The following is a 13,182-nucleotide window of genomic DNA, read 5'->3' on the forward strand; positions in this document are numbered from 1 at the left end:
TAGAATGCAGGTTTAAGTTACTTCCGCCGTGGTTGCACTTTGCCGAACCGGATGCTCTGTCCATCAATAATATACGGTCTATGGTATAAACCAGTGTCTACTACACCTGTTGCTTAACCGGAACTAAAGTCTGTGAGTGTTGCAGTGTGTAAAAATTAAAAAATGTGTCTTGCTCCTGAAATATGTTTATAGTTATGCGTATCTTTTTTTTCTCCGCTAGACAGTGGACGGTGGGCACTTAAGAAAGTTTAGCAGCTGTTTGACCGGGGCTCGTCACTGCGTCATCCAGCGTCTCCACTCTGATTGGCCCGCTCTTGTGCAACTGTGCAGTTGTATAAACTCTGCGGTTTGAAGGAGTTGGCAGAGTCTACTGCAGGGATTGCAACAGTATCAGTGGGGAGAAACTTCCGTGCGAGGGGAGGAAAAAACAAAGACTTCACCGGTTTCTGCAGACTTGTCTTGCTAAGTGATTTAGAGATGCAGAGATGCGCCAAGTCCTGGGGGATCTTCTTGGCCAAGTCGGTGAATCCCAGCGCACCGTGCAGGCATCTAAGTGACAAGAGCCGCGTGGTTTGGAAACTTCGGTGCAGGATCCGAAACAGCGGGGAATCCCTACCAACAGCAGCCCGGGATCTGAGGACGTCTGCAGCGGTCTCCTCCAGACAGATAGAAAGAATATTACCCAGACACGATGATTTTGCAGAGAGGCACATTGGTCCAGGTGAGAGGGAGAAGAGAGAAATGCTGGATGCTTTGGGACTCAAGGTAAGATTTACTCACGCCCCCCCCTCTAAAATTAGACACAACACGCTTGCCGTTTTATAAAACCAAATTCCAACATGATAACCTATGCTATGAGCAGTATATTGATATAATTCGGTATTCGCAGCCATGTTTTTGCGCGCTTTTATTTATTACAATGCTTCTTTTTTCTCTCTCGCAGTCTATCGACCAGTTGATCGAAAATACCGTTCCCTCCTCCATCCGTATCCAGCGGAGTATGAAAATGGATGATCCAATATGTAAGTTTTTAATCTTCATTTGAATGTGTGTTATTGATATAATGCCATATTTAGCCATGTGGCAAAAGACTGCATGATCAACCTCGATGCAATTGTGCCTAAACCGATTTAAAATACTTAATATCAAAATAAATGGATCCCAGTCTCACTCGTCTCCAGCTATTTTGCATGGTGATTTTCCCACATTAAACTGGCAGTTGAATGAAGCCAAGTGAGTGGCTGGAATGTAGGTTGCACCTCTATTGTGTGCCGCGAAGCGCTCTTCCCTGTTAAGTCTTCCTTTGAACATATTTGGAGTTGTTTTTGCGAAACTCGGCGAGCGGCACCAATCTCCTGTTGGGAAGCCGATGCTCATAGGATGGCAACTGGAGTGTAAAGTTTAGCCCCTTGAGCTCCGGTTCCAAGTCCAGTTCAATCTGGTTACAGCGTTCACATTACATCACAGCCGATGGGCTTCCTAATAAGGTGACTTTTGCATGGAGATTTGCCTGGATGGTTTTTTTTTTCTTTCCCCCTATGCAAAAGGCTACGTGTCCGCCCCATGCAGTCTTCCTGTGAAACGAGTTTGTGTTGTCGTATTTCCTTAGTAAAAACACAAGCTAAAGACAGAACTGAGGCGGTATTAGATTAGATTTTCAGTAAACAATGGAAGAGATAAGGCAGTTAATTCAAGTAAATTGACATAGCAGATAGGCTGTAACCCTTCTGTAAAAACGGATGCTTTTCTGTCTGTCAGCCCTTGTAAAAGATGAATAAATGATGACTGACAACATGAATAGTGTGTTTCCAAATGTAAATAGCTTCCTTCTTGGAGGATGGCTTAATTTGTTGTTATGCTGTGATTATTTTAGTTGCAAAATGAAAATGATACAGGGATTGGCAATGTGGATTTAACCAACATCTCAGCAAAACCTAAGAATTTATATGGTATCACTACATCTCATGATATCCTAAATATATGCATTATCGCATTCAAAACAATCAATGCAATGACATCTGTTCCATTATCATATATTACACAAGATAAAACTTTTTAAACATGGAAAACAAAGTCTTTTCCATTTTTAATCACAGTTGACTCGAGAATTTTGTAAAACCCAGCAAAATAATAAGCGCTGCAACCAACCATTTATTTTTTATCACTTACTCTGCAAAGTGTATAACATAAAGAATAACCCTAACCCTCTGGATGGGGATTAAAATTGCTTGTTTTGTCTGAATAATGGCATAAAACTCCTAAGGTATTTGATTTACTATTGCATAGTAAAGAAATTGCAAATGTCTCGAGTAAAGAGCTGAAAGTAGGCAACGTTTGGGTTTTCTTGCCAGACAAAATTACTTACAATTATCAAAATAGTTGGTGATTACTTAGCGCCGCCCAGGACGGCTTTGATTAGTTTAAAGAAATACAAACAAGCCAGAGCGTTTTTTCCCTTATCCCAGAATGAATAGCTGGGGTAGCCAGACCATAATCCAGTGCTGACACAGCGTTTTGGACATATGTAGGTCTTTTGCCTGAGACAGTCAGCTTTAACAATTTCAATTTCAATTTTATTTTATTTATAGTATCAATTCATAACAAGAGTTATCTCAAGACACTTTACAGATAGAGTAGGTCTAGACCACACTCCAGAATTTACAAGGACCCAACAGTTCTAGTAGTTCCCTTTAACACCAGAGATCCACTGAAAAATCCAACATTTTAGAAGGTTTGTAAAAATCCTAATCCTCAGGTACTTTCCATATCACCTCTGATCCGCCCTTGTGTCAGCTCCTTCTCTGACTCTGTACATAATGGTAGCATAATGCAACAAGCCATGCTGAAGGAACAAACTGGAGGCAGTGCTGTTTTTTTGTTTGTTCAGCTTTGAAGGGCTTCATTTTGCAAAGCCAGCAAGGGATTCTCTCTCCAACAATAGACCTCCTGGATGGTTCTGAATCAGGCTTTTTTTACTGCCCTGTAGAACTGGGACCATGGGAAAGCAGTCCTCTCTACTGAAACATACTATCACACACACACACACACACACACACACAAAGATACACGTCAACGACTCACCCTGAATCTGTTGATAATCCTTAATCACTGAATTATTATGATTGCCTGATTTTGGCAGATTCACCACCTTCAGAATGTGAATGTGCAGCATTTTGCCTTCGGAAGAAACTGTAAATATCTACTTGTATGCTAGCTACAGTCCATCTCACTACCAAAGACTTAGAGGTATCATTCTTTTTTTTTAAAGTAGGAGTAGTTAGGGCTCTCGGTTCAGACGGGCAGTATTGTCCATTCCTTGGAGTTGCTAGGCAGCTTGTTAGGCCAGAGGAATCTCAGTGGTTGGTTTTGCACTGGCAGAGCTTCCTTACTGCACCATGGGTAGTCCGTCTCTTGGTGTGTGCTCTTGGGATTTTTTTGTTTACAGAATATACTTTGAAAAAATACATTTTAAAATATAATTTTAATATTTTTTTATACTGTGTGTGGCATGCAATATATTAGAGCTGCCAAAAATTACCAAAGCACCCTCCTACCTAATAATAATAAATCCTATTTTGATCTATTTTTTGTATAAGTCAGACAGTCAGACAATTGCTCTCATGAGAGACAACATGTTGTTCACTAGAATGTTTGGCATATTTTATTTGACATGTTATTCATTTCAGGAATGCAAACTTTGTAGTGTAGTTTTATTTATAATAACAAAAATAACATGAGGTCAAAGGCTGCTTCATAAATGTCATTTATATCTCTGAAACACAGACTTTGCTGATTATGTTGACAAAAGAACTATATTTTTAATTGTGGTGCACTGTAGTAGGGGTGGGTGATATGGATAGAATGTATTATTGTGATATAGAAAGGTTTTTTTTATTTATTTTTTATTATATTGTTGCATTATCCAACCATGTAGGGTCATGCCCAATAAAGCAAGACTAAAAATGTAATTATAATCACAACTTAAATATTTTACAGGTGAGAGTGAGATTCTGGACACTCTACAGAAGATTGCATCAAAGAATAAAGTGTGGAGGTCCTACATCGGCATGGGCTACTACAGCTGCTTGGTACCACCGCCCATCCAGCGTAATCTCCTGGAGAATTCAGGCTGGTGAGTGCTTTCAGGACACCCTCCCTTATGAGAAACCTTAAGAAATTTGAAAGGGCAGGGAGCTCGTTTCCTCTAACAGAACTAATTATGTTTATTCATACGGTTTGGTGACTCATTTAAAACTAAATTACTGTGCTGCAAAATAGCATCCCCTTAATAGGAAGCCTTGTGCCGGTTTTTAATGGTCTATGCTTGTGACTTATGTGAGACCTGGTGTTCTGCTGAACAAAATTATCCAATCAACCATCCTTTCCCATTTTTTTTCCTCAGAAATTGGGGGTTGGGTGAGACATTGAATGCATTCTGCTGTTCCGTCTCGGTTCCTTGGATACCACAACCTTGAACTATTGTCCTCATGCCCAAACTCACTCTGTTGTTTTCATTGTGTCTGTCTTGGTCTCAGGGTGACACAGTACACGCCCTATCAGCCCGAGGTATCTCAAGGTCGCCTGGAGTCGCTCCTTAACTACCAGACCATGATCTGCGACATCACCGGCATGCCTATGGCTAACGCCTCCCTCCTCGACGAGGGAACGGCTGCGGCTGAGGCCATGCAGCTCTGCCACAGGTATTTACAGACTGATTACCAACACAAGCAGTCACGTGGAGAACAGTCTTTATCTAATTCACTCAGATTGTGTTGTGAAATGGAATCAAATCATATGAATTTCAAAAAATAACTAACACTTTCCCTCCCTCCCGTCTTTCCTCTGTTTAATTATTTCTTCTTTGTTGGCCCTGGGACGCGTTCTTCGTCTCAGTGTGTTGATTGTTTGTTACTGTTTATTTTTTAAATTCGTAAAACGATAACAAAATTGACTACAAAAAAAGGTTACATTGTGGGAATAAGTTCCATCTTGGCCACAAGAGAAACTAAGCCTATACATGCATTACATGCATATCTGACCAGTTATTTGTGTTTCCTTACAGACAAAACAAAAGAAGAAACTTCTACATTGACCCACGCTGCCATCCCCAGACCATTGCTGTAGTGCAGACCAGAGCCAAGTATTTATTACATACATCTCTATATTAAAAACAAAAACAATAGGGTAAACAAAAAACAAAACCTCGTTGTATTCATAACCAATGAGCTTCTCTATTGTGAAACATTCTTTTATTGTATGAAAACAGAAAACCACTACAGACAGCTAAGGTGTTAAGTGTTTTTAACATCTATAGTTCTTAGTAGCCTTCTAAGTTTTCACTGTATTGTTGCAGCTATATCGGTGTGAAAACCGTGCTAAAGCTGCCTCATGAGATGGACTTCAGTGGGAATGATGTGAGCGGTGTGCTCTTCCAGTATCCGGACACTGATGGCAAGGTGGAAGACTTCACAGCCCTCGTGGACCGGGCGCACAAGGGAGGGGTAAGAGAGCTTTCACCACAAAAAACAAGTAAAAGAGTAACAGACCTGCTTTCAGGCTACACTGCAATTTAGTGTTTACTTTATACCAAAAGAAAGGCACAAGATCTTAGGTTTGCAACTTTCACTGTGCCCCTATCAGATTTCAGAATTTCTTTTTCAAGGTGTATCAAGGAAGTGATCACATTCCACTTTTATTCTGATGACACTAGTATAAAGAATAACTAGCTTCGTAGAGCGTTAAAGGAGGGGTGGGATGTGCATAAACCAATATCAAGATTTGGTTGTACCACAGGAAGTGCATTTGTTGTATATGTGTCAGAAATGCAAACCAGCTGCCACAGATAAAAAAAAAAAAAAAAAAAAAAAAAAAAAAAAAAAAAAAAAAAAAGAAAAAGAAAAAAAAAAACTATTCTGACTAAAGACCGAAGCCGAACTATGGCCACTGACTTGGTTATACCCTGGTTCTCCATTTCTAGGCGCTGGCTTGCTGTGCTACAGATCTGTTGGCGCTCTGTGTGCTGCGCCCTCCTGGGGAGTTTGGCGTTGATATCGCACTGGGCAGCTCCCAGAGGTTTGGGGTTCCTCTTTGCTACGGGGGTCCCCATGCTGCGTTTTTCGCTGTTAAAGACAACTTGATCCGGATGATGCCCGGCAGAATGGTTGGAGTTACCAGGTGAGAAAAAGACATTCATCTGTCATAATAACTTGGAGGGAAGTTTAGTGTACATATTAGAAAATGATGGCTTCAAATCAAAACAAATGGAGGAAACTCAAAAGCTTCCTTTTTGAACAGTTTAAGTAATAAAACGTACATTCACATTTCAGGGATGCAGCTGGTAAGGAGGTGTATCGGCTTGCTTTGCAGACCAGAGAGCAACACATTCGCAGAGACAAAGCAACCAGCAACATCTGTACGGCACAGGTATAACCAGACTTGCTTTTTGTTTTTATCATTTGCACTTATGAATAAATGTGAGTGTGAATGACTGTTTTTATCTATTTTTAATCTTTTTAAATGTCATTTAGTTAAAGTGTGTGTTTTTTTTGTTTTTTTTCAACATCTGACATCTAGGCTTTGCTGGCCAACATGGCAGCTATGTTTGCACTGTATCATGGTCCTCAGGGACTCAAACACATCGCTGAGAGGACACACAATGCTGCTCTGATCCTTGCTGAAGGTAAATTTGTGTTGTTGTTGTTTTTACAATTTGAAATCAAGCTGTTATTTATTTAGCACCTGCTAGACGTAGTCATCTCTGCCTGTTTGATACAGGTATTTGCAGCACAAGCGCATGCTTCATTTTCATTATTTTAAGGTTTGTCGACATTGACTAAATCAGACACATTGTGGAAGAATGATCCAATGAAGAACTGGAAGAAACCCAATATGTCCATATTGCTACATCATGCATATTTGGGAAAAAGCAAAACATAATACATCCATTCATTCCATTTTCTTGTCCAGTTCTAACTGGCATTAATAGATAACGCATGTATTCAGTTATTTATGCATCTGAAGAATGTACTGTATGAAACCTTTCATCCGCACACTTTTGTTTCAGGTCTAAAGAGAGCAGGACACCGGCTGCACAGTGAGATGTTCTTCGACACTCTAAAGATTAACTGTAGCGTGGCAGCCAAAGACATTGTTGAGAGAGCCGCGCAGAGGCAGATAAACCTAAGAATCTACACCGAAGGAGTGGTGAGAACGTCTTTTTCTGTAAAAAAGCAATGCAGTGTTTGTTTACTGTTTCCCAAAGAAATGGATGATCAAGGGTGGAACATTCTTTGGACATTATTTGCATTAAATTTTTGGACAGCATTTACATTCAATCTTTGGACAGTGTTTACAACCAATGTATTGCCAAAGCTCTAGCACCGCAGGGTAACGTCATAAAGTAACATAAAATGAAATGTCACCACCAACTACAGCATGATGACCATCAAAAACACCACAAAATCACCAGCATCAACATCCATAACGGCAGCATTACACAGTGTGACATACACATTGACACATGGCGCTAGAATATTACATTAAAATAAACAAGTGTCAAAGGGTTTTGTGAATTAGTAAAAAAGAACTCTTTCCTAGAATGCCTTAGTAATTTAAACAAATTAAAAGTGTATATATATTCCTACAATTGACAAGTTGGAGACCATTTCTTTTTCCGATAGAAACAGTTACTTAGCAGGTTAAACCTAATTTATTCCATCCAGTGCTGTGCACTTACTATAATGGATATAGGTAATAAAGTGTTTTCATTGATTATAACTTCAATATGCTTATAATAGATAAACATACAATTTAGGACAGAGTCGTGAATATCAGAGACATTTTTAATTGTTTTCATTCCTCCTTCTCTCCGCCAACAGTTGGGTGTGTCTCTGGACGAGATGGTGACTGAGAGGGACTTAGATGACTTGCTCTGGGTCTTTGGCTGTGAATCTTCAGCTGTACGTTGAAGGTTTTCACTTATTGATATTTTACGTGTTGTCATTTAAATGTGGTCAGCTTGATGTGTCTGCATCAGGGTTGCATAGTACTCATTTTCTATTCGTAGCTTTAAAGTAAAACTCCATCTGCTTTAATTTTGAAATGTTAAATTTTTTTTAAGGAGCTGATCGCTGAGAAGATGGGTGAGCGGGTGAAGGGGATCATGGGAAGTCCATTCAAGAGGACAAGCAAGTACCTCACGCACCAGGTCTTTAACAGGTTGGTATTCTCAGTTAAATTACAACACTATGGGCGGCCAGATGGCTCAGTTGGTGAAGTGGCCGTCCATATGTAGGGGTTTGGTCCCTCTTCAGCTGTCCTGTCAAAAATAAAGGCTGCAAATACCCCAAAAATATCTTAAAATTGCAACACTATTGCACACAATGGCACTCTACCAATGATAACAGATTGCACTTGTATGTCTTAATGACATGTTGGGCTACAAATATCAGAATCTGATTGTTCAGATTGATGATCTGGTTGCACTTGCCACTGACGTTCAATCACCACATTACGTAACAGATGAAAATGTGGTGCGCAGACTTTTCTCAACTAATCGTCTGACATGAAGCAACTGGATTTAACTGTTTTTTATTTGTTGGATTAAAAATGGGTGGATTTGCGTCAAAGCATTTTAAGTACTCTGTTTCTTTCTGTCATTGCTGCTTGCAGAAATCAATATGTGATGTAATAGTCCAAAAACATTTACATCTGCACTTAATAAACAGGCAGCTGGTGTTGTTTTTTTGCCCACTGGAAATCTTCCAAGATATAGCTTGATTTATTATTTAAAATAAAGGATGTACTGTTTCTGCGTAAGCAAGACTTTAATTTGTTTTAAGCATTGCAACACATTATTTCTGCAGTAGAAATGGGTTTTCAACAATTACCGTCTCAGCAGCAAAAAGGGCATTTTTCTTGGCTGCTAAAGGTGAAACATATCTTTTTTTTATTAGTGCCATAAAAACCACCTGGTATCAGAACTTCTTATGTCCTCCTTTTACTCAATGACATAATGCTTGCGCAAACTTCCTACTAATGCAATTAGTAAGCAGGTTACTGGTGTTGATTTTGCTTTATTTTAGTGACATACCAAATATTGGAAACAATATGCCAATTGACTCTACTTCTGGTCATTTTTGTCTCCAGTTACCACTCTGAAACCAACATTGTGCGATACATGAAGCGTCTGGAAAACAAGGACATCTCCCTGGTGCACAGCATGATACCACTGGTTAGTACTACCAGCAGCCGTAGATATGAAATTCAATTATTTGCAAATCTGAATACCATGCCATATGTGAGAGTTATGTGTTAATGCTGATGCTGTTTTCTTCTTTAGGGGTCCTGCACCATGAAGCTTAACAGTTCTTCAGAGCTCATGGTGAGTAATTCAACATGCATCTTCAGAACAAACTGGATATTTTCAAAACTTACATGAAGTTGAAGAAATGCATGGTCCACCCTCTTGGTGTTTCCCAAAACTTTTAGCCATATCTCAGGCCTTCCTTAGCAAATAGAGCTGCTCCAGTGTAATGGAGATAGTTCATTTGTTATAATCTGACCTAAGTATTTAAACTGCTTTTTCCATGGTCAGGAGAGGACATACACGCTAAACATGTTGTTATTTTGGAAAGTTTCTTGCTCACTGGTGTCCGCTCTCTTCTTTAGCCAATCACCTGGAGGGAGTTTGCAAATATCCACCCCTTTGTGCCTCTGGATCAAGCTGAAGGCTACCAGAAGCTCTTTAGGCAGCTGGAGAGGGACCTCTGTGAGGTGACGGGCTATGACAACATCTCCTTCCAGCCAAACAGGTGAGACTCAGTTTGTTGCAGCATAAATCTGCATATACCAGTGTCCAGGTGGACACAACACCAACTTACCAAGCATTAGTCTCTGATGTCTAGCTCTGAAACACATTTTTTTTCCATTGATCACAAAAGTGAAGATATACTCATTTGTTATAACAAAAGAAATTTAAGGCAATTTCCTGCCAAAATCATTACAAATTAAAATTTTCCCCTATAAATACTTTTAACCCCTGAAGTCATTGAAAATAACTTCAGAATTTTTTTAAAAAGATGGATTCAGCCTGTGGACGGTCAACTGTTTTGGTTGGTCGTGTATACCTGTATAATGTGACATAATTGATTCATAATTTACAGAAATGTCACTATCTACACAATATTTTTACATCCTGTTGTCCTTTTGATAAAATGAATCTTAATATCATAGTTGTTGTTGTTATTATTACTATGCATATGTGCTTAGCTTGGGACAGCACTCTGATGGTAGATAATTGGAAATGAGAACAGCAGTGAGTTAAAATATTGTGTAGATTCTCTTTGTGTCTGGGACTTTGAAGCTGGTTTTAAACTTTAGTCAGTATCCAGGAGTCAAATGTTAGGAACTACATGCTTCATGTTTCAGCTGATAAAGCACATGCCCACCTCTGCTGTATATCACCACTTTATTAACAGCAGAGGATTTATGAATATCACATAATTCTACATTGGCCTGGAGAGTTATCTTGCAGCTAGCTTTTCATTCCATCTGTCTCTCCCTTTTTGGTATTTGTCTGTCTTTAGACTGGTCTTTGAACGTTCCTGAGGTAAGTGTGTGTGTGTGTGTGTGTGTGTGTGTGTGTGTAAGTGTGTGTGTGTGTGTGTACTACATGACCATGGTGTGTTTGCCTTGTCTTTCAGTGGTGCTCAGGGAGAATACGCTGGCCTGGCTGCCATAAAAGCCTACCTGAACTCAAAGGGAGAAAGTTCGAGAAGTGTAAGTGTGCTGCCTAATTAGAAAAATCACTGTTATCTAGAAGTTAAAAAGATTTAATAACACAAGCTAACAAAAATTAGATTTATATATGCAGTGACCCACAGCAATTTAGAGAAAAAAAAGCTTTTATTTTTGCCGGATGCCGGAGAGCTCCGCAGCCGTGCAGCACACGGCAGATGCAGGACAGGAAGTTGAGATCAGAAACAAAATAAAACATCCGGCTAATTTTCCAAAATAAAACAGACCGTGCTCACGGCGGATCATATTGCCCTGCACTAAACCTTGAAAACACAACACAGCACAGAGTTGTTGGTTTTGTGGTTCTATTCTACATGAATTTGCAAGATCTTATGGGTCCTCGAGACTTCAGCTGTCAGTCATGGCTGCAGCCGTTCCGCAACAAATTTGGACCTGGTGGGTGTTGACGGATGGCGGAGCACAGAGCTGTCACGCAGAGGAGCCAATCTGCAGCCGTGACACATCCGGTGGAAATTGGGGGTAATCGTCTCTTGGCTGTAGCTTCAAGTTTGATGCACAAACATAGGTGTTATTGGAATAATCATCTTACTCTGGTCAAGAAAGCAAATAAGTGTATTTTCCAATTTTAAGAAAGGCTCCTTAAACTCAAGAGACATACAAATATATGAAGACTGAGCTAGTGCACAAACCTGATTCCAAAAAGTGCTTCTAAAAGCAATAATTTCTTTGCTATTCTTAGACATATGTTCTGTCTTAATGCTCACAGTTACAGCGCAGATATCAAAGAATACTTTTTAACCAGTAGGCCCTTGAGTATGCTGACTAAATGCCAAATTATAGAGGTTAATGAAGAACAGAAGTACATAAGCCCTATCAGGCAGTTTTACTGTTTCCAGTTTACAACAGGTCAGTTTTCAGATTACCATGTTGCAGGTGTTATGGTTAGAAATTCCTTTATGGAAATTCAGTCCAGTATCCTGATGTGCTGATTGGCAGCAGCTTGAGGACAAGGTGAGATAAGACACCCCACAGATTAATGAATGGCTGACTAAAGTATTTTTGCTGTGCTGTAAATTGGCCTTTGTTTTTAATGGCTCCCTCATAAGTACATCTTTAGATAGTGGCCTGATCCCTTGAAACAGTCAAGGTCCAAACTGACAACCATTTGTGCAAACAAAGGGGCTGAAAACAGTCTGACCCCATAATAGGCCACCTGCTTTCAAGATTCCATATTTGGAGATTTTTTAAGACTTTGATGTGTCATGCTGTGCAGTGCTTTTCCAGTCAGTCATTTGTCAATGTTTCGACACCCACAGGTCTAAGTCCCCCAGTTTCCATTTGTGAGTTACAAAATGTCAGAGGTGTCACCCTAATAAGGGATAAAATCAATTAGTGACCAGCTGGCAGGTTACACATTGGTAACCCCTGGTTACATATACAGTATATGTATGTACTGTATGTAAATATTTATTTATTTTACACGCACAGTATATTCTACAGTTTTTTTCTTTATACTACTTAGACCCAGACCTTGATTTTTAACATAATAATAATAATAATAATTAATTATTATTAATGACATCTTTAGGTCTTTGTTCTGTTCAAAGATTCAAGCTCACCCACTGGGGGCCTCCAGTCCCAAATGTTTTTTCAAAAGACCCGAATCTTTTAGGTCTTTAACTATTACTGGGGAAATATCGCCGTTGATTCTTTTCTACTAAAAATCATAAAAGATCATTAATGCTGTGCAAATTAATTCAAATTTCTACCCTACCTATGTTATGTAACTTTAAAAATAGTAACATCAGACAATTTTTGCTTCTTTTTTAGGTGGCAGAAGGGAAAATGAGTTTTTCCTTGGCAACCATGTTTTTTCCCAAATGATGAACAGATTTTAAGGGATTCTATTATCAAATGGAATTAAAAATAGTACATATAGTTGCAGTAAATGGAGCATGCCCCCGAACCCCCCCCCAAACACTGAATAAAAGTATAATTGGCATCCCGGCTACAAATCTGCCACAACTCTCTCTGTCCTGCTACAGTGATCTCTCCTTTCACCTCCAGGTCTGTCTCATCCCCAAGTCAGCCCACGGCACCAACCCAGCAAGCGCTCAGATGGCTGGTATGAAGGTGCAGGTGGTGGAGGTGGACAAGGATGGCAACATTGACATGGCACACCTCACTGCGCTGGTGAGAGCCGGACTGTTTGCATTCCACTGGTTTTAAAGAATAGACCTTGACCCATAATGGCAACTAAAAGTCAGATTATCCCAGCCACTGCTCCTACATTTTGATCATCATTTTAAGAAAACCTGTCTTTAACTTTAATAGCGTAGTGCTAAATAGTTGGAGTACCACTTTACGAGTAGGGATATATAATATCAATTTAAAAAAAAAAAAAAATCTCTCTCTCTCTCTCTC

The 13,182-nt window shown here is 39.6% G+C and overlaps 1 protein-coding gene across 1 annotated transcript in view; it reads left to right on the forward strand.

Moving 5' to 3' along the window:
- Window positions 1-206: 206 nt before the first annotated feature.
- Window positions 207-13,182, forward strand: part of gldc (glycine dehydrogenase (decarboxylating)) — an 18,628-nt gene continuing 5,652 nt past the window's right edge. Inside the window, exons 1-17 of the mRNA XM_032515486.1 lie at window positions 207-765; window positions 944-1,022; window positions 3,997-4,132; window positions 4,536-4,700; window positions 5,063-5,140; window positions 5,354-5,501; window positions 5,978-6,174; window positions 6,327-6,423; window positions 6,574-6,679; window positions 7,064-7,203; window positions 7,878-7,958; window positions 8,120-8,217; window positions 9,148-9,232; window positions 9,341-9,382; window positions 9,670-9,812; window positions 10,704-10,779; window positions 12,826-12,951. Coding sequence (XP_032371377.1) covers window positions 478-765; window positions 944-1,022; window positions 3,997-4,132; window positions 4,536-4,700; window positions 5,063-5,140; window positions 5,354-5,501; window positions 5,978-6,174; window positions 6,327-6,423; window positions 6,574-6,679; window positions 7,064-7,203; window positions 7,878-7,958; window positions 8,120-8,217; window positions 9,148-9,232; window positions 9,341-9,382; window positions 9,670-9,812; window positions 10,704-10,779; window positions 12,826-12,951 — 2,085 coding nt within the window. The 5' untranslated portion in view covers window positions 207-477. The remainder of the gene's footprint in view (window positions 766-943; window positions 1,023-3,996; window positions 4,133-4,535; window positions 4,701-5,062; window positions 5,141-5,353; window positions 5,502-5,977; window positions 6,175-6,326; window positions 6,424-6,573; window positions 6,680-7,063; window positions 7,204-7,877; window positions 7,959-8,119; window positions 8,218-9,147; window positions 9,233-9,340; window positions 9,383-9,669; window positions 9,813-10,703; window positions 10,780-12,825; window positions 12,952-13,182) is intronic.

Source organism: Etheostoma spectabile, chromosome 5 (genome assembly GCF_008692095.1).
Source record: "Etheostoma spectabile isolate EspeVRDwgs_2016 chromosome 5, UIUC_Espe_1.0, whole genome shotgun sequence".
Lineage (NCBI taxonomy): Eukaryota > Metazoa > Chordata > Actinopteri > Perciformes > Percidae > Etheostoma > Etheostoma spectabile.